This window comes from Capra hircus, chromosome 23 (genome assembly GCF_001704415.2).
Source record: "Capra hircus breed San Clemente chromosome 23, ASM170441v1, whole genome shotgun sequence".
In the NCBI taxonomy this organism is placed as follows: domain Eukaryota; kingdom Metazoa; phylum Chordata; class Mammalia; order Artiodactyla; family Bovidae; genus Capra; species Capra hircus.
In genome coordinates, this window is record NC_030830.1 from 18,358,822 (window position 1) to 18,384,019 (window position 25,198).

Here is a 25,198-nt window from a genome sequence, read left to right on the forward strand (position 1 = left end):
AGCACTCTACTAATATTAATACAGTTATTTATTTCATAAGGACATTTGAGTTTGATACTGCTTTATTGTCTCTCTTCCTAGAGGTCACTCAGCTAGTAAATGATGGCTGGGCATTGAATAATAAAACATTTACGGATGATTTACAATATACTGGGTATTGTGCTAAAAGCTTTAAATGTTTCACTCCTCATAGCAACCCTATGTCACAGCCTCATTTCAGGAGTGTGGAAAGTGAGGCAGGGCCAAGTTAAGCAAGTTATATAATTCATAATTCATCAAATAGTCAGTGCTGTTGGGGCTCCTCTCCCCCACCTACCCACCCTCTACCCCTAGCCTTTTTCCCAGCCCAACTGCCCCTGTGAGGGAGGGACCATGTGCAGCCCTGAGCATTCCTTCCCAGGGCACCCCAGGTTAAAGATCACTGTTAAGTGCCTATGGAAGCCACACCCCACTGGGTTCCTTCAGGATCGATTGTCACAGCTATAGGTCCAGCACTTCATTGGGTTGGCTCGGCAGGGTGACTTGATCCAGAGAATGAATATACAGAAGTGCAAAAGAACTAAAGGCTAAAGTCTTAACTACTAAAGGGCATGTGTGCCCTGCTTCTCTCCTCCCCCTATCGATGTGATGTGCAATCCTGGAGCCAGAACAAATCCTCCTATGCTCAAGATGTCTAGAAAGCCTAACTTAATACTTAAAGATTGTCTGTAGAACAAGAATTTGGGAGGAATGAAACCAGATGAACTGTAGTGGTATTTTTAATCACACAATAGAGTCCATTTCTAGCAAAGGGACATTTCCACACCTGATCAGTTATTGATGTTAATGGATGTTCCTTTCAGCTGACGGGTACCAGGCAGAAGTTACTCTTCATCATCATCACTATTTTGTTCACCAATGTATCCCCTCTATCTGACATGTGGTTGTCAAGTTACATTTGTTAAATAAACGTGTTAATAATCCTCACTCTTTAACTGAATCTTTTCTAGGTTTTAAGCCCCTACAGTTAACTTACCACAAGTTTTACAATTCATCTCATAATATTTTCACAAAATCCTCCTTGTATTAGTTTTCTATTGTTGCCGTAATAAATTGCCACAAATTTTGTGACCTAAAACAAAAATAAATTTATTATCTCATATTTTTGTAGGCCAAAAGACCAGCATGGGTCTCATTGGGCCAAAATCAAGGTGGCTGCAGACTGTATGCCTTTCTGGAGGTGCTAGCAAAGAATCTGTTTCCTTGCTCATTCAAATTGTTGGCAGAATTTAGTTTCTTGCAGTTGTAGGACTGAGGTGGTCATTTCTTGCTGGCTGTCAGCCTAGGGCTCTTTCCTGCTTCTGGAGGATCCCACATTCGCTACCTCCTGGTCCTCTTCCTCCATCTTCAAAGTAGTAATGGCAGATTGAATCCCTCTCCATCTTGGAATCCACCCTGGATCTTCTTCCACTGAATCTCTTTGACTCTCCTGCTTCTTCCCATTTTTAAAGAATTTATGTAATTAGATTGTGTCCATCCAGATAATCCAAGATAATCTTCCTATGTATCCAGGATAATCTGTCTACTTTAAGAGGCATAACCGTAATTCCAACCTGTAAAGTCTCTTTTTGCCATGTAATGTGTCATAATCAGAGGCTATAAAGATTATGGTGTGAACTCTTCAGCCTAGCACACATAGCCATGGCCTTGCTCTCTCTTAAAGAGGCCTCTGTTCTGCGTATGCTAAGGGCCTCCATGATTGGAGATTCATTCCTGTGACTCTCAACAGGAGTGACTCTTTTTGGAAATTTAATCTGTAGTTCTTCATTCAGTTACTAGACTCAGGTATGTATGTAAGTATCCCTTTGCAGAAAAGGTGATTTTCCCTGTTGATGACGTCTGGTGAAATTTCTACTGATCTCATCTCTTAGATCAGGTTCCCCCAAAGCTGACTCTGAGCCAAGAACTTTGCGTCAGGTTGTCTGTTTGAGATGTAATCCCAGGAAATTGCAAGTTTGAAAATAAATAAGAAGAGAAAGCCAACTAAAAGAAAAATGACATAAAGGGTACATTAATCAGTTGGTTGTCATGTAGCAACAGGGCTCCATCCCATCTAACCAGCACCAAGAAATATGTGAAATTGAGATGTGCTTTGCTGACATCATCACCTGCCCACACCCCAACCACTAAACAAACACACACACATACACACACAAATGGGGAGGCCTCTTCTGGTGATTACAAGCAATGCCAAAATCCTTGGGGAAATCTCAAGGCTTCAAAAGAAAAAGAAAAGTATCACGCTTCTGTACAAAAAGAAAAAGAAATTATTAAAAGGCTCTGCACAGCTGAAGGTTTCAATTCCTGTACTGTTTCTGTGTGTTCTGCCGAGTAACTAGTGAGAAAGCAAGCTCAAGGATGCCATTGGCTGGCTGACCCACAGCCGGCTCTGAATAATTCATTGAAAATATTGTGACTTTGTGATCACCAGGTGGACCGGGACCCGGGGCCCGCAAGCCCCACCCCGCCACTAACGGGAGGTGAAGAAATGCTTTTTTCTCCGCTTTCCGAAGGGTGGTGAATATGCCCCTGGGCGGGTTTAGAGGGAAGAGGGACAGCCAGAAAATCATTATTTGAGCGGAGGGAGGAGAAAAGAAAACGCAGAAGTTCATTCTAGAAGGTAAAAACGAGAGGGGATGCGCGACTGCTCGGGGTGGGGCAGAGGGTGGGAGGCGGTAGATGGGAGGAACAAAACCCAATAAGGGGAAAGGGGGGGACCCCGGGAAGGGAGGCTTCCGGGGGCGAGGGTGGTCTTATCTTGGCCTCTAGCCTGAATCTCTGGAAGAAAACGGAGGGAGGGTTTGGAAGAGTATCAAGTGACATCTGAAGAAACTCAACTCTGGCTGGAAAAGTGAGCCGAGGAGAGGGGAGAACTGCCTTCCAGATCGCTGTATTGTTGACATTCCATGCAGTGTTTAAAGGATCAATCTATAGGGAAATACCTAAACCGGGAGTCGAAGGGGGCGGCCCAAGAGAGAAACTGGGGCGCTGATGATACCAACATGGGTTACAGGAAAGTGTGACCTAGATCAGAACTATGGTGCCAAGTCTCCTTGGCTGATTCTCCACGTCTTTCTAGGTCTCCCGTCGCTGCCTCTCCAGGTGACTCTTCTTGGATGCTTATGGAGCCAGTTGCTTCTCTGTATTTTTCCCTGCCAGGCTTCCTTCTCTTCTTCCACCTGCTCAGCTCCTTTGCACCGGTCTCAGGTAGGGGTGTAGCCACTAACTCCTATCAACTCCTCAGAAAGGAAAATCGACACTTAAGTCTGCAAAGGGCTTAAAGAAGTCTGTAAAGAAGGGCTGCAGTTGTGCTTACTCACCCTTTCATTCTGCACACAGTCATCAAATGGATCACAGTCATCAGATGGATCCCAGGCACACTCTAGTAGCAATCCAGTGAGAGCCAGAAAGCCAAGCTGTATATATAACTTAAAAATCCTTAGTAGCTACATGTTAAAAAGGAAAAGGAAACCAACCGATGAAACAAACTTTCATAAAACATTTTAACTCCAAATAACCAAAGTATTATTATTTAAAATTTTAATTAATGTAAAATATGAACAATGAGATATTTAACTTTCTTATTCAAAATTTTCAAAATTGTGTGTCTTTTACATTACAGCGCATGCCAATTGGGACTAGCTAGTGGTGATCACACTGGATAGCTAGAGTTTATAACCTATACCTCAGGCACTGCACTGGTTTGGGAAACAGAAGAAAACCTCTGTGAGCTCAGGGTTCATGAGGGGTGATCAGCATAGGCTTCTCAATGTGTTGTTCATGAAGCATTAGTACCACCTGCTAGACACTCCTACTAGGTGTTTTTTGTTTTGTTTTGTTTTGTTTACTACCGACCAGCCACATCCCTTGGCCCCCAAAATCCTCAGCCCAGGAAGTCCCTGTGGCCTTAGAGAGAACATGTCTGTCCCCTGGAACACCCAGTTCCTTTGCTGTCTCAGAGAGTTGACGGCTGGTGCCCTTGTCTGATTCTACCGCTTTGTGTAACAGTCCAGTTTAATGTCCTGGGACCAGCTTATCCAGTCCTGGCTGTGGTGGGAGAAAACGTCATGTTACGCTGCCACCTGTCACCTGAGAAAAACGCTGAGGATATGGAGGTGCGGTGGTTCCGGGCACAGTTTTCCCCTGCGGTGTTCGTGTACAAGGGCAGGCGGGAGAGAACAGACGAGCAGATGGAGCAATACCGGGGAAGAACAACTTTTGTGAGTGAAGCCATCAGCAAGGGGAGTGTGGGGCTGATCATACACAACGTCACCGCCCACGAAAACGGCTTCTACTGCTGTTATTTTCAAGAAGGCAGATCTTACGATGAGGCCATCGTGCACCTGATAGTGATAAGTGCGTGCTTTCATTTTGTGAGACTGCTTTTTCACAGCCTGACTCTTTGGGAAAGTTTTTCTCCTCACTCCAGGCCCCCTGCAGATCAGTGGAGTTTGCACCTAGAATTCCCTGTAAACAGGGAGGGTGGCTTTTCCCTCCTCAAGGACTCACTGAATGGGTTTGCTCTGCTACTGTGGGTATCAGCTCTTGAGACACAACTGTCATCTTGAGCAGGGGCGAATGCTTAGTCCCTACAGATTATCCTTATGCCTACTTCCGAGAAATCTCTAAGCATATTTCTCAGTAACATGTTTTAAAATTAGACATTTTTATTGTTAAAAAGAATTTGTTGTTGTTTAGTCCCTGTGTTGTGTCCAACTCCTTGTGACCCCATGAACTGTAGTCCGCCAGGTTTCTCTGTCCATGGGATTTCCAAGGCAAGAATACTGGAGTGGGTTGCCATTTCCTTCCCCAGGTTCCTTTCCCAACCCAGGGATCAAACCTGCGTCTCCTGAACTGCAGATAGATTCTTTATCACTGAACCACCTGGGAAGGCCCATTAAACAGAGTACTCGTGCAGAAAAATTTGTAGAACATTAATGTACAGATTACTGAATTATTATGAGCTACAGCCACTCCTCATATCAATAGATAGGATGCTGCCTTCTACTGACAGTGTCAGTTTGCTAGGGCTGCCATGACAAAATGCCACGAACTGTGTGGCTTAAATAACAGAAATGTGTTTTCTCACAGTTCTGGAGGTTGTTAAGTCCAAGATCAAGCTGTCAGCAGGTTTGGTTTCTCCTGCAGCCTCTCTCCTTGGACTGCAGGTGGCTACCTTCTTGCTGGGTCCTCACCTGGTCTTCTGTCTGGGTCCTAATGTGGCCTTTGCTCTATGGGTGTACATTTCTTGTATCTCTGAGTGTCCTAATCTTTTTATAAGGACTCTAGCAGATTGGATCAGGGCCCACCCTAACAGCCTCACATTGACTTAATTACCTCTTTAAAAGCCCTGTCTCCAAATACAGGCATGTTCTAAGGGACTGGAGATTAGGGATTCAGCATAAAAATTTTGCAGGGACACAGTTCAATCCATAACATGCCGTTTCTCAAAATCCCCAGCTGAGACAGGTTCCTAGGAGTAAAAGTGCTGTATAATGAGATATATTTATCTTCATCATTAATAGTACACATTTGTTTTGCAAAGTGTTTGTACCAATATACACTCTCACCGATCGTATAGGATGCTCCACACCTTTTTCATTAAGTCCAAAGAGAAGTTTTTCACATTTGACTTCAATCTGTTTTTTCTTTCTAGTAAGTTATTTTCCGTGACTGTGAGGATCAAACGCTGTTCTTGATGCTTTTCATTTCCTCTCCCTTCCCTGCTTTTTCCCTTGGTACATCTCACCATCTTACAGAGTATGCATTTTACTTATTTATCCAGATTATTGTGTCTCTTCCACTAAAATGTAGTTTTCATAAAGGGTTGTTTTCTCTTTTGTTCTTGCTGTATCCACATCTTTAGAACTGAACCTGGAGCATAACAGATGCTCAGTAAATATTATTGATGGAATAAATGAATCTGCTCCATAAAGCTGTAAGTGGTCATCACATCATACCTGAGCTATCTCTAGTCTAAGCCTGAGATCTATTTTATTTTTCACCTTTCCCCATGAGCCTCTTACCAGTCCATGCTTTTAATCATCTTTGACATACGCTTTAGTCAGGATTGTTGAGCTTATGCTCTTGTCTAAGCAGCCCTCAAATCTTAGTAGGTTAAATCAACAAAAAAATCTATTTCTGACACATGAAGTATATCCTTCATGAGTCTGGGGGGCTCTACTTCATACAGACCTGCTTGGAACTTTATGGTTCACCTTGGCAGAGGGAAAGAGAGCTTGGCAGATTATGGTAAACATGACCCTGGCCTGGGCTATCCCACTCTGAATTGAGTCATTGTACAATTTTTTGTTGGCTTTACTGTTTTTTGGTTTGGTTAATTGGCTGGCTGGTTTTGTCCTTAGATCTGTTGTCTCATACTTGCCTTTACTGAACCCCCCTGAAACGTTTTGTAGGATTTCTTCCCAAGTTGTTGAGTTCTTTTAAATCTTATCCTGCTTCAGAGTTTCCGTGCCAGGCTTTCAATCCACAACTAGTTGTTTTTATTTTCCATCTTGAAAAGATCAAATTGAGGAAGAATCAGTAAGACTTAAGTGAGGTTTAATTTTGTCTTTGGTATAATTTGTGGAAGGTAAATATCTCTGAATTGGGGCATAAGGCCTGGCTTTGCATGCTAGCTCTGTCAATTCTCCTAAAAACCAACACCTCTTTTAGATTATCAGATAGCTGTGGTGATGTGAAGCCCTAAACCAGGAGAAGGGAGACAGTGCCTTGAAGTCAAAAAGTTTCTTAGAATTCTGCCAGCCTGGCAGGTTTCTGTCCTTATTATATTGAGCTTAAAACTTCAAGAAGCCAGAGCTGCTGAGAAGTCCTCTCAGGGCAGAAAGTGAAAGCCTAGACCTATTTGTTTCTGATCAGAGTGGACACACCCACCCAGAAGTGAGAAAATTAAAATCTCTAGCTGAATGAATCAGTCAACAAACATTTATTAGGAGGCAGATAGATGCTTGCTCCTGTGATGGAGTCCGTAGGGAGAGCCCGAAGAAGAGTGCAATGTAAGCATTTCCCCTCAGAGATCTCACATTTTTTTTTGTACATGTTGGCCTCCTGGTATTCTCCAAAACCGGGGTTTTCTTCCTTCCTTTTCTCCTTACTGTCTTCTTCCTTCCTTCTTCCATCCCTCCCTGTTTCTCCCTTCACAGAAGAGAGTGATTGGAATGTGCCTAATAGTATTTTCTGGACACCAGCCTCTTGCTTTCTTACCTCTTCATCACTAAGAGCTGCTATCCTAAGACACTTTGGCTAAGACACCATTCATTACCTCTGTCACTAAGCCCTGGTCTCTCTCCCCAGGCCTGGGCTCTAAACCCGTTATTGAAATGAAGGGCCTCGAGGATGGAGGCATCCGGCTGGAGTGTGTATCTGCAGGGTGGTACCCAAAGCCCCAAGCTGTGTGGAGGGACCCTCATGGTGAGATCATGCCCCCCCTGGAAGAGTCTTACACTGTGAGTGCAGACGGGCTCTTTCTGGTCACCACGGCTGTGATCATCAGGGACCATTCGGTGCGGAACATGTCCTGCTCTGTCAGCAACACCCTGCTCAACCAGGAGAAGGAAACTGTGATTTTCATTCCAGGTTAGTTCCCTGCTCTCTGGAGGCTCATTTCTTCCTTCCTTCCCTCCTTCCTTCCTTTTTTTTCTTTTTTTCCAGAGGCTCAGTTCATGGAGGCAGGATGCTCAGCAGACAGATTGGGGCCCAGCAGGGGGATGAGGAGGTAGGGCCATGGGGTAGAAAGATCCTGAGCCCTGAAGATCTGGAAGCTACAGCTGAGCTGAGGCCTCTCCTTGTCATAAGAGGAAAATCAAATTGTCTCAAAACACAGGGGTAGGAAGCCTCTTTAAGGGTAAATCTGGTAGTTGTTTGATCATGGTCCTTATCCTGCAGCAATTTTCAAACATTTAGAACAGTCCTAAAACAATGGACGGTGGTGTGGGTGGGTGGTGTCTGCTGAAGCCCTCCCTTCCTCCCCATGAGATTTCCCAAGGGACAGTGCTGAAGAAAGTCTGTCTATAGACATTCATGAATGCATTAAAGAAGTACTAAACAAGTATCTCATATGTTCAAGGTACTGTTCTCGAAATCGAAGATAAATCAGTGAACAAAATACAAGAAGATGCCTGCCCTTGTGGGTCTCACATTCTAGAACAGCAGAGGACAATAAGTGAAATCATTAATTAAAACAAGGAGTGAAGTAATTAAACTGCGGACTGTATGAGACAGTGATAAGTATTGTAGAAAAATATTATATTTAAACTCCTGAGGCAGGAGTTTATCTGGCAGTTTTCAAAGACCCCCTAAGACACAGATAAGATTGGAATGAATTGAGGCCAGGAAGAGTTGGAGGAGACGAATCCAGAGAGGCCATGGGTCTGGATCGTATGGGCCAGTGTAGGCCACAAATGAACTTTGGCTTTTAGTCTCAATAAGATAGGAAACATTGCAAGGTTTTGAACAAAGAAATAACATGATCTCACTTAGGCTGCTGTGCTGAGGACAGACAGCAGAAGGGCAGAAGGTATGGACAGAAGCAGGAAGGAGGGTATTGTAATGTTCCAGGCAAGAAGGGATGGTGGCTTATATCACACAGTGGCTGTGCTGATTCTATATGGCTGGTTAGCTTTTAGTCAGCCTTGTCCCACTCATGGTGACTCAAGGTGTTACTTGCTTTTTTGTCTGCTGAGCCCCCAATCCTGGCAACACTGTGGGGTGAGCCTGTGCAAAGTCGAAGTTTCTTTCCCTAGCTGGGGTTTCTCAGAGAGAAGCTGGTGGAGCAGGGACCTGAGAGAGCTCTTTAGATCTGTGCCCTGAGGGGCTCTGATTCTGGAGCTTCTTTTTCTCACTAAATAGGATTTTGGGGCTCCCTTTTCAGAATCATTTATTCCCAGAACATCTCCCTGGATGGTGGCCCTGGCGGTCATCCTGCCCACTCTGCCTCTCCTCATTGCTGGGAGCATCTATCTCATCAAGAAACTCCAGCTGGGAAAAAAGATTCTGTCCATGCAAAAAGAAGCTGATAATGAAGAGAAAGAAATTACACGTAAGGAACTGGGGAAAGAACGTGTGGAAAAAGAGAAAGAATGCCAAACAAAAGGTAAAAGAGTAGGAGGACAGTTCACTGTCACACAACTCGGCCAGCTAAAAGCCTGGGAAACAGAGTGGGCATGAATAAGAGCAGCAGCAAGGGCTTGGAACTCTCACATCCTAGTAATGAATCCCTCAGACCTGACTTTCTTCCACTCTGCAAATGCTGCATCCATTCACCTGGCTACGTGTAACCCTATGTTGTTGGACAAAAGCAAATCTAAATGAGTACTAATAGTATCTAGCCACCTGATCATATATCATTTCTGGTATCTTGTCAGTTCCCTAGGCAGTGAGGGAGGAGGGTGGTGGTATTCACAGAAAAGATCAACTTTTCATTATTTAAGACAAACTCAGATTTTCTTAGTTCTTCTCTTAAAGACATTCATTTGTTTCTTTTTCCTTTTCAGAGCAACTTCAAGAAGAATTGCGTAAGTTTAGCATTTCCTGAACTACTCCCTGCATGATTTGTATTCTTCTCTGTTAGTCATTATTTCATGAAGCTCATCTCTCTGCCTGTCCCATTGCAGGATGGAGAAGAAGCCTCTTACATGCGGTGAGCGCCTCAAACATTCCCTGAGATCCTGAGCTTTCTCCCCACCAGGCAGCCAACACGACACATTAGAGGAGCAAGGGGGCCCAAAGCTGGCTGGGGAAGCAGGAGCCTGGGTTAGTGCACTAGCAGGATCCCACCCAGTGCTGGATTCTACCTCTGCTGTCAGAGACACCACAGGGCTTAACCAATTCTATAGTTTACTCCTGACCATCCTTTCTTTTTTAGAATAATTTGATCCATGATCCGGAGAAGGCAGTGGCACTCCACTCCAGTACCCTTGCCTGGAAAATCCCACGGACAGAGGAGTCTGGTGGCCTACAGTCCATGGGGTCGCTACAAGTCGGACACGACAGAGTGACTTCACTTTCACTTTTCACTTTCATGCACTGGAGAAGGAAATGGCAACCCACTCCAGTATTCTTGCTTGGAGAATTCCAGGGACAGGGGAGCCTAGTGGGCTGCCGTCTATGGGGTTGCACAGAGTCGAACACGACTGAAGCGACTTAGCAGCAGCAGCAGCAGCATCCATGATCACCAAAGGTCTACCATACATAGTGAGTGAGGGAAGTCACTCACTGGTATATAGACTACACAGTGGAAGAGCTATGTGTGGGAAAGGCAATGAAGTTCCCAGGCCCGGCTCAGGGGTGTGTAGAGGCCAGAAATACCTTCCTGCTCCAAGAGAGCACTGATATTCTGTGTATAGGGGAAGGGATGTGGGCAAGAGGGAAAGTACAGGGTCCAGTGACCTGGTCCTAGTAAGCACTTTTGAGTTTTATAATTTGTCACCTTCTGCTCAAGAGCATCAAAGAATTCAGCCTTTGCTGGATCCCACAGCACTCAGACGTTTCCTCTTTCAAATTTCAAAATCATCACCATCAGACATATCAATTTGGAGAAAGAAGAAAATCATTTTAACACAGTTGTTTTGTATTAGATGTAGACTGACTAATAGTAACTGCCAAAAAGCAACTGCAGAGATGGCTGCAGAATGTTAGGGGTCTGAAACATTTCTTATATCCAGACAGGTCATAACTGTAGTCCACACACCCATGTTATTAAAGCAAAATGGATGGATATAGTTTCCCCTACCTTTTGCCATACTTACTTCTCAGGCAGCAGGATGACTTTGGGGGACATTATCTTCCTTTTTTAGCTTCTGAAGGGGGCTCTTCTTAGTCATTTAAATCAGTTGTCAGCAGGTTAAACCAGTAGGACACAGAGGACCGTGTAGGGACCCTTAATCACCCTTATCTGTATAGGGAAAAATCGGCCTTACTTGCTTAATTGGGGGAGGGGAAGAGGATGGATTCTCTTTGCTAGTTTAAGCCAACTGGGGAACTTTATTCTAACTTGAGCCCCAGAGATCATATATCTTGAATAGAAAAAGCTGACAGATCTGAGAACTTTGAGAGAAAGTGGGAGCCATTCATTTCAGCTCATTGGCTGAACTTTCTGTATTTCTTAGAGCCCCAGTCCTCCTCTACCTGAGGCAGCACTCCTGCCACTCAAGAGAGAGAAGTGCAGACTCAGTAATTTAATTCTATCTGTGAGCTACCTGGGATCTGGGGTCAAGGGGCTTTCATGGAAAAGGCTGTTACCCAAGGGATCCTCCCCATGCTTTCTGAGATCTCTCAGGGGACCTGGAGTCAGGTCCTGGTCTCAGGATCTCACAGTCTTGTGAGATCCCAGGCCTAAACCTGAGATTTCCTCTGCAGCTGATGTGGTCCTGGACCCAGACACTGCTCATCCTGAGCTCTTCCTGTCAGAGGACCAGAGAAGTGTGAGAAGGGGCCCTTCCAGGCAGAGCGTGCCTGACAACCCGGAGAGATTCGACTGTCGACCTTGTGTCCTGGGCCTGGAGAGCTACTCCTTAGGGAGACATTTCTGGGAGGTGGATGTCGAAAACGTGATGGTGTGGGCTGTGGGGGTTTGTAGAGACAATGTTGAGAGGAAAGGGGAGGCCCTCCTGGTTCCTCAGAATGGCTTCTGGACCCTGGAGATGTTTGAGAACCAATACCGTGCCCTCTCCTCCCCAGAGAAGATTCTCCCCCTGAAAGAGCGTCTTCACCGGGTGGGCGTCTTCCTGGACTGTGAAGCTGGAGATGTGTCCTTCTATAACATGAAGGACAGGTCACACATCTACACATGTCCCCGTTCACCCTTCTCTGGGCCCCTGAGGCCCTTCTTCAGGCTGGGATCCGATGACAGCCCCCTCTATATCTGTCCATCGTTTAGAGGGGCCCAGGGGGTCACAGTGCCTGAGGGGGGCCTGGTCCTTTACAGGGCAGAGACCCACCACAACCACCAATTCCCTGGTCTCAGAGCCAGGTAGGGAAACCCCGGCCCAGGCCACCTCTACTACAGCATCACCTGGAGGAATACTATCCTCCTTCCTTCTGGTCACAGGAGAGTCTCCCCCGGGGTTCCCCCGGACATGTCTTCACCCCCCGGAGCATGTGTCTCCCTCATTCGACTATTGCTTTAGTAACTTGCTGCATGTAACCATGGGGCAGGGGCCAGTCTCAGGAGCACTAAGTGCTGCCACATGGCTCCCAACCAACAAGTAAGTGTGAGAAAGTGACAGGCAGAGAACCAGCTGCTTTAACATCGGATGACGCATTCAGCCCAAGACTGGAATTGACATCAGATACTGTGGATCTGGGGATTCCCTAATAGCTTAGTTGGTAAAGAATCCACCTGCAATCTGCTGGAGAAGGGATAGGCTACCCACTCCAGTATTCTTGGGCTTCCCGTGTAGCTCAGCTGGTAAAGAATCCACCCGCAATGTGGGAGACCTGGGTTTGATCCTGGGGTTGGGAAAATCCCCTGGAGAAGGGAAAGGCTCCCCACTCCAGTATTCTGGCCTGGAGAATTCTGTGGACTGTAAAGTCCATGGGGCCACAAAGAATCGGACACGACTGAGTGACTTGGACTTGCACTTTCACTGTGGATCTGGGGCAAGGACAACGGGACATACTGGGAGGTAAGAGGGGCAGGGAGCCGGAAATGGAGGTCAGAGATGGAGGAAGTAAGACAGAAGGTCTATTTCTAACCCACCCCCAGGATTTCCAGAGCATGCAGTAAAGCTCCACAGGCCTAGATTCAGGATGATCTAGGATGAAGGAGGATGAAGGACAAGGATGCATCTGGGCCTGGCCTGGCTCAGGTGTCCCTACAATAAACAAGGCGTCAGTACTTTGTTATTGGGTGTGGCCTAAGGTTTAAGGTCCCAGATGAGCAGATAAGCATTGGACCAAGTGGATCTCAAAGTTCAGGTTCAGTGAGGAGAGCAGTGCTTTCCAGCTTTTTGGACTTAGGATGCATTTAGACACATAAAAATCATTGAGGACAGAAAAGTGCTTTTGCTCATCTGGGTTATATCTATCAATATGTGTGGCATTAGAGATTAAACTGAGAACTATTTTTAATGTATTTATTAACATATTTAAAAAGGAACAAGTCAATTATAGGTTAATATGAAAAACATGTTTCAGGAATGATCACTATCTGTTGTTTCCAATGTAAAATAAAGTTTATTGAGAAGTGTGGTATTTTTTCATGTTTTTGCAAATCTAATGTCTGGCTCCTAGAAGGTAGCTAGATCCTCACCATCTGCCTCTGTATTCAATGCTGGAATCACAGATCATGGAGGCTCTAGAAAGCATTATCTACACTACTGAGAGAATGAGAGGAAAAATGACAAATAATATCTTATTATGAAACAATATTAACTTTGTAGACTCAAAATGTAACAGAGATTGCCCCCCCAAAATCTGTAAAACATCCTTTGAGAACCAAGATAAAGGATCCTGGAATTGAGTCAGGCATTTAAAATTATGACATAAATGGTAGTATTTTGGACTTTATGTAATTCGGCCATCCAATTGTAAAACTTGGCTGAAAAATTTAAAAGATACTTAAAAAGTTCAAAATTGTATTACTGCAGTTCCTACAGTAAACAAGGTGTCACGATGGACACATTCTAGAAAAAATCTGAAACATTGAACTTGGTGATTTGCTGAGTTGGAAAACTGGTTTATTAATGTGCATGTGTTTTATTTTTGGTGCTGTTGACATGATAACATTTGAGCAGTTTTAACTAAAAGCACCAGACTGCGAGTCAGGAAACAAGTGCTACTAATACCTGCCTGTATTAATCTTAGAAAAATTACAGCTTTTCAGTGTTTTGGTATTCCAAAAAATAAGACTTTGCGTGGGTTTGCATATCTTTTATTATAGTTTGTAAAACACTTTTATTTATTCAGTATCCTTGCTTTCTCATAAGAAATATACTAATCCCCATTTCACAGTGAAATAGTGTGGTCTAGCAAGTTAAAGTGATTTTTGTTGTTGTTTAAGGAAAATAGAGTTTTCATTCATACTTTTTAAAAAAATTGTCTCATCTTTAAGGCAGCTTCTAAACATAAAATTTAGATGTTTTAAGTATTTATTGAAACTAAGTATGAACCCAATGCTCTGCTAATCACTGTATAAAATAGCATAGAACTCAGCTCCCAGCTTCCTTTACTCAATCTTTCATTCATATATTTACTTATTCATTCATTCTCAAGAAATTTATCACCTTTAATGTGTTGATATGTGCAGTCTGTTGTGCCATGAAGGAAATAAACAGGATGATATTATAGAGAGGAATGGGTGGGAGCTGAGGTGGGCTACTTTGGATAGAAAATTAGATGGTAAAGTTAAGGAAGGGTTCCTGAAGGAAGTGATGGGTCTTCTGAGACTCGAGGACTAAGAAAGATTCCCAAGTGGCAGGAATCTTGTGCCTACAAGCCCCAAAGCAGAAATAAACTAACTAGTTAAAGGACATAACCCTCTACTGTCAGAGCAAAGACTGAGAATGGGACAAACAAGTAGAAAGAAGACAGACTATCTGGGGCCTCCATAGCAAAGTGCTGAGAATCAAACTGAAGCAGAATCTCACGGAAAACCAAAGCTCAAGTGAACAGAAAATGTCTGGAGTCACCCGAGTGTTATTATTTCCTCTTCCTAAAAGGATTACTTTTTTTTTTTTTGGCCTCACTGCACAGGTTGCAAAGCACAGAATCCTAACCACTGGACCACCAGGGAGGCCCCAGATTACTCATTCTTAACAGCATGGGGAATTAAATTTTCCAGAATTTCCTTCTTCTTGGATTTGGGGCCTGGGAGGGAGGTGGAGTAGAGTATGGAGAAAAGGGGAATGGCCCCCAGGGACTTTCCCCCTTCGTTGAGTCAGGCCCAGTTATAATGATTCCAGCACCCTCAGTGGCTGACAGCCACAGTGTCTATGACTCCCATCTGCCCTCTGGGCTCTGATTGTGACTTGGATTCAACCCAAAAATGTTGGGTGACTCCAGACATTTTCTGTTCAACTTCAAAGAATTCTGAATCAAGACCTTCTAGTGGAAGTTTTTCAGATTTTTGGTATCTTAGTTTAATTAAAGAGAGACTTTGAAAAAAATTAATATTGGAGTAATAGTTGATTAACATGTGATAGTTTCAGGTGTACAGCAAAGTGACTCAGTTATACATATCAAAGAGGGACTTTAATCTTTTACCTCAGATGGACTGGGAGTTATCATCAGTGACTATTGGGTAATAGTTTCTTCAGTGGTTAATCTTGTCCCCTTTGATCCCCATGTGGGGGAGAGTGGGCTAGGCCAAGGAGGGAGGTGAGGTGGGGAGATTGGAAGTTAGGTCTTCTTGGCACATCCTACCATTATTAGAAGTCTTCTCAGCTTAAGGGAAAGTGAAACTTACATATCTCTAGACTCATGGAGAGCTTTCCTTGATCACATAACTGTTTACACAAGCTTGACAGGAAACAGCCAGGCACATTGCTGCCACACTGGTTCACAGGATCATTCATTTTTCTCCCCAGTCTCCCTGATGCTTGGCTCTAAATCAACCCTTTCATACCATAAAACACAAGGTATGTATATAATTATCCAAGACCTTTTAATTACAATTACTATTAATGATCAAGCTTAGAGGACTTTGATATTAGAGACATAAGTAATCTGACACAGATAAGGTATATGTACAATTATCAGTAAATAAACTAACATTTATAATCCAAGCAGTCTCTTGGGATTATGAATCAGCACACATGCAGCTTATTCTTACATCCATCTAACAACCATTAACTGTTGGCCATGAGCCAACCACTGTCTAGGCTTTGATGAAAAATAACAGTAATTAAGACAGGTGTCATGCATGGAGTATTGTCAACCAGGGAGCACACCCAAGTTGCAATGGCCATAATTTCTACTGAGCTTTCATTATGTAACCTTGAATGATTGTGGACCACATAGTGATTGAACTCCTTCTCCAGCCCCTCTCTCTTCCTGAGTCAAGCTGACCACAAAAAGCTCAAATCCTCAATCCCCTTGGCACATGATTGGACTTTCTGTTTTGCTGACTCACCATCTCATTAGAATAAACTATCAGGTTCAATCCAGTGAGCTCACCAGGAATAATACAACACTCTTAATACTCAGGAAATTTCAAGGGTTTAGGTTATTTCCCAGGAGACTAGACAAAGGCCAGACATCTCACTACACAGTTAGAAAAACAGTATCAAGGGGAAAGGACTAGGGTGCAGTTGGATTTGGGCTGCTATCAGAATAGAAAGATCAGAGCAGCCAAAGGATGGTAGGGAAAAGTGTGGACAGGCCAGAGAAATAGGGAGCGCAAATGCAGTGTGGACTCTTGAGGTAGCAAAAAGAGTTTATGTTTTCTTCTAACTATAATTGGAAACTATTATTGTAAACAAGGAAGTAACAGAATAATTTCTGGTAATTCCCTGGTGATCCAGTGGTTAGGTTTCTGCATTTTCACTGCTGAGGATGAGTTCAATTCGAGGTGGGCAAAATAAGATCACTGCAGGGTGAGCCAAAAAGAAAGAAAGAAAGAATTTCCTTTTAAAAGAGAAAAATAGAAAACTTTGAAGATGTTATACTAGTGAACTTGATGTTAGAGAAATGGGTAGCCTCCAGAAGCTAGTACTGGGCACACTATTCCAAAACATAGCACCTTGGCATATAGAATATCTTAAGAGGAAGGAGTCTAAGAAAATTGCAGGAGAAAGGCACCTGCCCGTCACTGTTTTTTCCCTGAAAGCAGAACTATAAATTCCATATATGAAAGGTAACTTCCCTGTATCAGGTAGCAAGAAGATGTCTTTATCACCAAGGGGAAGGCTATATAAACAAATCTGTTATTTCTTCACAATTTACTTCACAATTTACTCTTACCCTGAGCCCCTTTGTCTCATCAATTCCTCACAAATTTGTTTCTTTGCCTAAAATGGATTGAAACTTCCTGCTCTGACCACTTCTTCAGGTCTTCAATCTCTTGTGAGGTCTCTCAAGTAACACATGTAAAAAATCAATAAATTTGTATGCTTTTCTCCTGTTAATTTGTCTTCGTCAGTTTAATTTGCACAGCCAGGGATCCTCAGAGAGTTGATTTTTATTTTTTATTAAAAAATTTTTAAAATTGATGTGTATTTGCTGTACAATATTATATAAGTTATAGGTGTACAATATAGTAAGCCACAATTTGTAAAGGTTATAGTCTATTTAGTTATTGTAAACTATTGTACACTACTATATCCTTGTAGTTTATGTTACACCTAATAGTATTCCCCTAGCCCTGTATTGCCCCTCCTTGAAGGCTGTTTTTTAATATTGCACTTCTAAGAACAAGTTTCTACATTGGGTACTTATTGCTAAGTAATGAATCACCCTAAAAGTTACTGGCTTAAAATAACACTCAGTTGTTATTATTCATATGTCGAGGTGTCAGCTGAGTGTGGCTAATCTAGTCCTCAACTCAGCTGGGCTTTTCTGCTTCAAGCTGCAGTGGCTAGGCAGCTCAGCTTCTCATGACAAGTCGGCTGGGGCAACTATTCCACTTGTCTCCTATCCTAAGACTAAATGGCTGACCAAAGCAGTTTCTTCTTATGACAGTCAGTTCCTTATGGTATTCAGGAGTGAATGGTGGGGACTTCCCTGGAGGTCCAGTGGTTAAGACTCTGCACGGTCAATGCAGTTCAATCCTTGGTTGGGGAACTAAGATTATACATGCCGTGGCCAAAAAATAGAAGGAAAAGAAAAGGTGAATGGAAACAGGTAAGGCATCTCAAGAGGTCTTGGAATAGAACTATTGTCAGTTTCTACATGCCACTGGTTAAAGCAAGTCATGTGGCCAAATGCAAAGTTAAGAGATGGGGAAATATACTTTGCCATGATGAGACCATACCAAAGATGAGGATTTGGGGAGGGTTGAAGGACTTGGTTTAGTAATTCAATGTTTCACACCGTTGTTCAAGATCCACCAAATTTCTATGTCTTCCTCAAAACCTTCTAGTAGTATTTCCATCCCTAGCACTCCTCTTATCTCTAGACATGTGCTGAGATTTCATACCCTTTTTGATAACTTCCACTCAAAAGTCATCCTAGTCTAGAAATTTAGGAATATGATTCTAGATTTTTCAAAGTTGGAAGGGACTCTAAAGGTTATAATGCCCCAAATATGTTTAGATCTAAAGGAAAATGCAAACTCCAATTAAGGAAGAAAGAAAGAAACAAGCCTAGCAGCGGCTATAGTGTTCTTCACTTAAATATCTCACAGACACAAACATCAGACAAGACCATTCTGTGCTTGTGATGGAGAGAGACAAAAACAAATCCACTCTATGATCTTGTCAGCACAGGCAAAAACAAAATAAGAACACAAAGCAAGCCACAAAATTGACCGTGCACCTCCCTCTCTTGGCTAACTGCAGTAATTGCTACATCTTTACCAACTGCAATTTATTTGTTTAATTTTGGCCCCACTGCCAGGCTTGTGGGATCCTGGTTCACTAACCAGGGATGAAACCTGGGCGTCTGTGATGGCAGCTCAGAGTCCTAATCACTAGACCTACCAGGAAATTCCTACCAAGTGCAATTTTAGCCCACTCTGTTCCTTTACTTTCTAATAAAAATTATCGGAATATTCACTCCTACAACAGCCCACTGCTTTCTGACAGTATTCATCCAGAACAAGCCCTTCTATCTTTGAACCTCCCCCAAATCACCCAACACAGTCCTACATCCTGTAATATCCAGCGCACCTGCTGTCACTGATGTACTCCTCACCTCCCAGCCCCACGTGGTGTGTGGAATCCACAATACTGTAACAAGTACCAACAAATCCAATTTCATTCAACTACAGGTGGGCTTTGGCTGGTGGCCTTCAACGTGTCACAGGCAAGCCAAACCCCACTATCAGCCTCCAGCGCTCACTCCCATCAAATTTGGCCCCAGACTTTCAGTTCCTCAGATACAGCAAAATCTCTCAGTATCTAAAGCCAAGAGGAACTTCCCACAGATTTCTCAGAACAAAAATTGAAACAAAAAGTATTCTTTGTTCATGATGTATCTATAATTTTTCAGTAATCAAGTATTCACAGAAGGGAACAGTCACTCCATTGTGCATTTCATGCTCACATTCCGTCCTCCTTCCTACATCTTTAACTCAAATCTTAATGAGTGATTTTCCAAAGAAACTCATACAAGAACTTGGAGAATGCTAGTGTTCCCTCCATTGTTCTATAAACAAGGTTTTGTATTTCTCCCCCTCCCTCCACCACCTCTCTTTTCATAAGAGAGTAGCATGGAAGGCCTTGTATTTCTTATAAAACCTCTCTGTGAAAACCTCAAAGTAAAATCAGACCAATAATGAATTCATGATTGTTGGTTGGTTGCTTAGTCACTAAGTCGTGTCCAACTCTTTACAACTCTATGGACTGTAACCCCCCAGGCTTCTCTGTCCATGGGATTTCCCAAGCAAGAATACTGGAGTGAGTTGACATTTCCTTCTCCACGGGATGTTCCCAAACCAGCGATTGAACCCATATCTCCTATATCGGCAGGTGGATTCTTTGCTGCTGAGCCACCAGGAAAGCCCTGATGAATTCATAGCCTGCTTCTAACATTCTTTCATGTTTTCTGTAGCCTGTCCTCCAGAGGGTGAATGGAGCCCTTCTTTGGAGGACTTTATCCCACCAGGTAACAGAAAGAGAGGGTCAGTAGGGGGGATTCTGGGAACTACTCAGAGTGGCTCATGTAACCCCAACTCCTTCCTTATATCCTCTTATTTATCCCTTACACAATCCAACCTCACTTTATTGGCTCCCATACATTTGCTTCCTGAGTCTCTTTGTTCTAGGAACTTTCTGATTCAAAAGTATTTCCAGAATATGACTCAGAGATGTCACCCCTCAACCAGTCCTCAGACTCTTGCTGCAGGGGGACACATTTAACCTTACTCCACCCCAAGGAATGCTGCCCTTCTACACAAAAATACATCACATCTTCCTTGGGCTTCTTCAGTTCCTTTCTACTCACTCTTTACATATGCAAATCTGTTGTGCTATAATGCACATAATTTTTTTCTTCTAGTTTTATTGAGATCTAATTCACACAGAGTACTGTGTATGTTTTAGGTGTACAGCATAATGATTTGACTTAAATACATCAGGAAATGATCACCAAGATAAATTTAGTGAACATCCATCCTCTCATATAAATACAAAATAAAAAGGGGAAAAAGTTTCTTTCCTTGTGATGAAAACTGTTAAGACTGACTTTATTTACAACTTTCATATGCAGCATACAGCAGTATTAATTATATTTATCATGTTGTACATTATATTCCTAGTGCTTATTTATCTTAAAACTGGAAGTTTGTACCTTTTGATCACCTTCATTCAATCCCCCCTTCGCCTTACCCCTCCACTTCTGGTAACCACAAATCTATCTCTTTCTATGAGTTGGTTCATTTGTTTGTTTTGAAGCATAACTGACCTACAACCTAACAAGCATGTTAGTCCATGCTGCATAGCATAGTGATTCGATATTTCTGTGCATTACAAAGTGATCACTGCACAATGCACATGAACTTAATACAGGCTTAATAAATGAGGGAAATGTGTCAGCATTATAATGTCAATGGATCATTAGATCACATCTAATTATTACCAGCATGCCAATAGTGTGTGCCTGAGAAAAAGCAGCTGGCCACAAAGTTCATGACAAGCCACAGGATATGGTGCTATGCATCATGTGCCTGTGTCCCCCAGCCCTTTGCCTTAGCTCAGTTTAGCCACATGCAAAAGACATAAGCCCAAGACCCTTAGCCAGAACCATCACCCAGGGCATCTCCACAATTTGTGCAGAGCCAGCAGCTGCCTCTTTACCTGTAGCGTCCATGTAAAGAACAGGATACAGCGCCTGTGGACCAGCAGCAGCCAGCATGGAGAAACCTGGTCCCAGTCCAGATCTAAAACAGAATCTGTTTTTAATAAGACCCTCCAGTGAAGCATATGCTCACTTAAGTTAGAGAAGTGCTGCTTTGGGAGGGATGGGAATGGGGAGGGGTTGTAATAGCATTAATAAATCATCTGAGATGTTTGACTATGAAAACTGTACTTAGAGGCTATTAAAGGAGTGGGGAGAATCTGTAATGGGAACACAGAAAATCAAAGAAAAGAAACAAGATCAATCATTTAACTCCTTCCCTTCTCCATCTCCCCCCAAACACACAAAAAAGTTGTACAGGAAAATAAAAGTAATTACATACAAAACTTGGTTTCATAAAAATATAGTCACATAACCCTGATATAGGAAACATTGAACAAAAATGGCATACTTCTATTGGTGATATAAAAGAATGGTGTTAGTCAGGGTTCTCCAGAGAAACAGGACCAATAGGATATATATATTTAAGAAGGTTTATTAAGAAGGATAGGCTCATGTAATTATAAAGGCAAAGAAGTCCCACAATCTGCCCTTTGTAACCTGGAGGTCCAGAAAAACTGGTGGTGTAGTTCTGGTCCAAACATGCAGGGGAGACAGTACTGTAAGGCCAGGCAGAGTCTAAATGGCAGAGAACCAGAAGTGCCAACATCTGAGGGCAGGACTTGGAAGTTTCAGATTAGACAAAGAGCAAATTCGCCCTTTCTGCATCTTTCTGTTCTATTCAGGCCCTCAAAGGACTGGATGATACCCGCCTGCATTAGTGAGAGCAATTTCCTCACTTACTAATGCAAAGGCTTATCTCTTCTGGCAACATCCTCACAAACACAGCCAGAAATAACACTTTACCAGTTACCTGGTAGTCTTTAGTCCAATCAAGCTGACACATGAAATCAACCATCACAAGAACTAAATCATCACTGACCATACTAGAGCATCAAAAAGTAATATCTAAAAATTAATTCATCAAGAAATAGCAACATAAATTGTTCCTGTTGAGAATACTTAGATAAATACCAGATAAAGCAACAAAGCATTTGAAGAGGGTATTTCTAGGGAATGAGGACACATAGGGTGAGACTGGTGCTATTCTTATAAGCTCTTTATACTATATATATATTTTTTAAACCTTTGTATGGATAACCTTGACAGAATAGAAACTGACTGGGTGTTTGTTTGTTTTTTTTTAATGCTAGTGGTTACCTCAGTAAAATGCAGTTGGAGGTCAAGTAAGACAAGGGTGATAGTAATCATTGGCTCTGACTAGTTTATAATATCGGGAAATTTGAATGGCATGTGACAAAAGTGGAGTGGGGTGGGGAGAAGCCCTTATATTTTTGCATTCAATTTGCTCTTATACAGAGCGCATCACATTCTTCAGCCCAAATGGTTTCATGTCTAAGAGAACGAGTTTATGCGTCTAGTCTCCAGAACAGCAGGAAATTGCTCATAGCAGCCCCACATCGCAAAAGCACCCACAAACAATGGAAGTCATGACAGGTGGGGGCATCTAGAATCTTTGTTCAATGATGGAGCCTGGAAAATTCAGAGATCCTGTCCAGTGCTGTTGGTTTCTATCGAAATGACTCAGATATTATCCAACCAGAACCTTGGCTGCCACATAATAGCTTGAGTTCTATGTACCATTTGCTGTCTATTTCCTGGCTTCTTTCCTTCAGTCTAGTTCTCTTAGGTGAAAATAAAACTTCTTCCCCCTCCCCTTTTCCCAAATTATCATTAGATATTTTGACAATGCAGAGCAAGGGAGAGAAGTCTAATCAGGATGAATTAAGGAGAGGGAAACATTATCAGTGATATTTGTGACAGTTAAGCACAAACGAAAGCTGAAAATGAGGCAGGTACATCTCAAACTAGGAAAGCCAAGGACTGGTTGGTGTGATTTAAGCTGCAAATTCTACTTCTGTCTATGTGCTGATAAGAGGTCAGAGAGTATGAACTCAAAGAGCTCAGTTTAGGAGGGGAATAGAGACTTGGAAACAAAAGACAAAAATAAATGCATGTGCGTCTCAGAGTAGGCTTCAGGTCACGTTCCTGAGAGCAAAGAGGGACCAGGAAGTTGTCCATGTCATAGGATAAATCTGGCACATCTTCCTGGAGAGTCTATTTCAGTTGGAAGGGGTAAAATCTAGTCAGAGTCACATTTCTTTTGAAATTTCACAGTTAATGCAGTAAAATGTTTTAATTTGCCTTAAATGTTATAGATAAGACTGAAGACTTTAGAAGTGTTTCTCATGTGAGCTAGCCAGTGCTGGGAGACTAGGGAGAAAAGGCGAAGAGAAAGGAAGCAGGAAGGCCACTAATTCTTACAGCATTTTCTTGACCAGATTAAGGTGCTTGAACTGGATGCTGGGGTCACTAAGCAGTCATGTAGACATTTTTAAGCAAAAAGTGACAAGATTGGATTTGTACTTGAGAAAATTCATTCTCCTGGCACTCAGGCATACCCACTGAAGCAAATATCTTTTTTTTTCTTTTCTCTGCTTTAAGCAGTTCTCTTTTGCTGGTCTTGATCACAGTCTCAATTAAAAGGCAAAGAACAATTGAGTGGTGAAGGGTTTTTGCCACAAATATAATACAGAGCTGATGTTTTCAACTTTTTAAAAAATTCACACATATTGATTTAAAAAAAAAAAAAAGCACCAGACTCTGTCAAAAAAGGCAATTACTTGAAAAGTTTACTTCCAGAATATATTAAAATATATAAATATGAAAAATGACCAACATAACTATCATATAAATGCATAATAAAGTAATAATTTGGTCAGTGTCATCTAGCCCATTAGTGATGATGAGGAAGAATAGACCTCAGTGCTGGTGAGAAGGACATTTCCGCTGATGGTGTGATTGGACTGACATTTCAGGAAGAAGCTTTGACAATATGTTCATACCCTTTGGCCTAAAGACGGGATTTCTGGGAATTCAGCAGAAAGTGTATCAGTAAGTTAACAAAGATGTGGGCAAAGACTTGTGTATAAACTGCACTATTTATAACAGGCAAAAAACCCAAGATGTGCCATGATCTCAGAAACCTTCAATATGATAAAATATAGCTATTAACAATGTTTCAATTACGTAAAAGCCTTAGTCGCTCAGTCATGTCTGACTCTTTGTGACCCAATGGACTGTAGCCTGCCAGGCTCCCCTGTCCATGTGATTCTCCAGGCAAGAATACTGGAGTGGGTAGCCATTCCCTTTTCCAAGGGATCTTCCCAACCCAGGGAATGAACCCTGATCTCTTGCATTGCAAGCAAATTCTTTATGGTCTGTGCCACCAGGAAGCCCAAATTATATACAAATTATATAAATCATCAGTTCTATTACTGGAGGCTATCATTACTTGCTGACTACCTTAAAAAATACATATCTTTAAAATGTTTTCTGTAACAATAAGGGGTTTAACCCAAAACAGGGAGTTGTAGGCCTCATAAATTGCTTTTAGGGAGGTAGCTTTGCAGAGAGGCAACTCTGGGCCCTGAAAACTGAATCATACCCATGCATTCTTAGCCTATCTTTAGTTTTTAGCTCATATAAATAATAATAGAATAACAACTTCCCCTCTTCTAAATCCCTATTATATGCTAAGCACTGCTGCTGCTACTGCTGCTAAGTTGCTTCAGCCGTGTCCAACTCTGTGCGACCCCATAGACGGCAGCCCACCAGGCTCCTCCGTCCCTGGGACTCTCCAGGCAAGAACACTGGAGTGGGTTGCCATTTCCTTCTCCAATGCATGAAAGTGAAGAGTGAAAGTAAAGTTGCTCAGTCGTGTCCGACTCTTAGCGACCCCATGGACTACAGCCTATCAGGCTCCTCCACCCATGGGATTTTCCAGGCAAGAATACTGGAGTGGGTCGCCATTGCCTTCTTAATCTCATTTAATCCTTGCACCACTACTCCAAAGAAGGTATTATTAACAATATTTCCATTTTAGAGATTAAAAAAGTGAGGCTTGGAGATGGCCCAAGGCTTTGCATCTTATTTTAGTGTTTTCTTTAATCCTCTTTCTTTTTCCCTCTGTCCCCTTCTGTAAACAGGTTATCAATGCATAGCCTAATTTCTAAGCTGAAGACCACAAATCCACAGACCCTTCTCCTCTCTGGAACTTTTTCCCCCAAAGTAAATACATCAGGGATGAGGAGGGAGTGTGTTGGAGCGGAAGGGTGGGAGGAGG

At 42.6% G+C, this 25,198-nt stretch overlaps 1 protein-coding gene across 1 annotated transcript; it reads left to right on the forward strand.

Moving 5' to 3' along the window:
• On the forward strand, positions 2,333-13,238 carry BTN2A2 (butyrophilin subfamily 2 member A2). Its single transcript, XM_018038551.1, has 8 exons — positions 2,333-2,659; positions 3,119-3,246; positions 4,048-4,395; positions 7,354-7,635; positions 8,930-9,151; positions 9,552-9,572; positions 9,672-9,697; positions 11,403-13,238. The coding sequence occupies exons 2-8, from the start codon at positions 3,156-3,158 to the stop codon at positions 12,030-12,032; spliced, it is 1,620 nt and encodes a 539-aa protein (XP_017894040.1). The 5' UTR covers positions 2,333-2,659; positions 3,119-3,155; the 3' UTR covers positions 12,033-13,238.

Excerpts from the sequence above, each read along its gene's own strand:
- BTN2A2 (XM_018038551.1), top strand. The coding sequence starts at position 3,156 with ATGCTTATGGAGCCAGTTGCTTCTCTGTATTTTTCCCTGCCAGGCTTC. Across the intron at positions 7,636-8,929 it reads AACTGTGATTTTCATTCCAG|AATCATTTATTCCCAGAACA; the intron begins GTTAGTTCCCTG and ends CTCCCTTTTCAG. Across the intron at positions 9,698-11,402 it reads GAAGAAGCCTCTTACATGCG|ATTTCCTCTGCAGCTGATGT; the intron begins GTGAGCGCCTCA and ends CCTAAACCTGAG.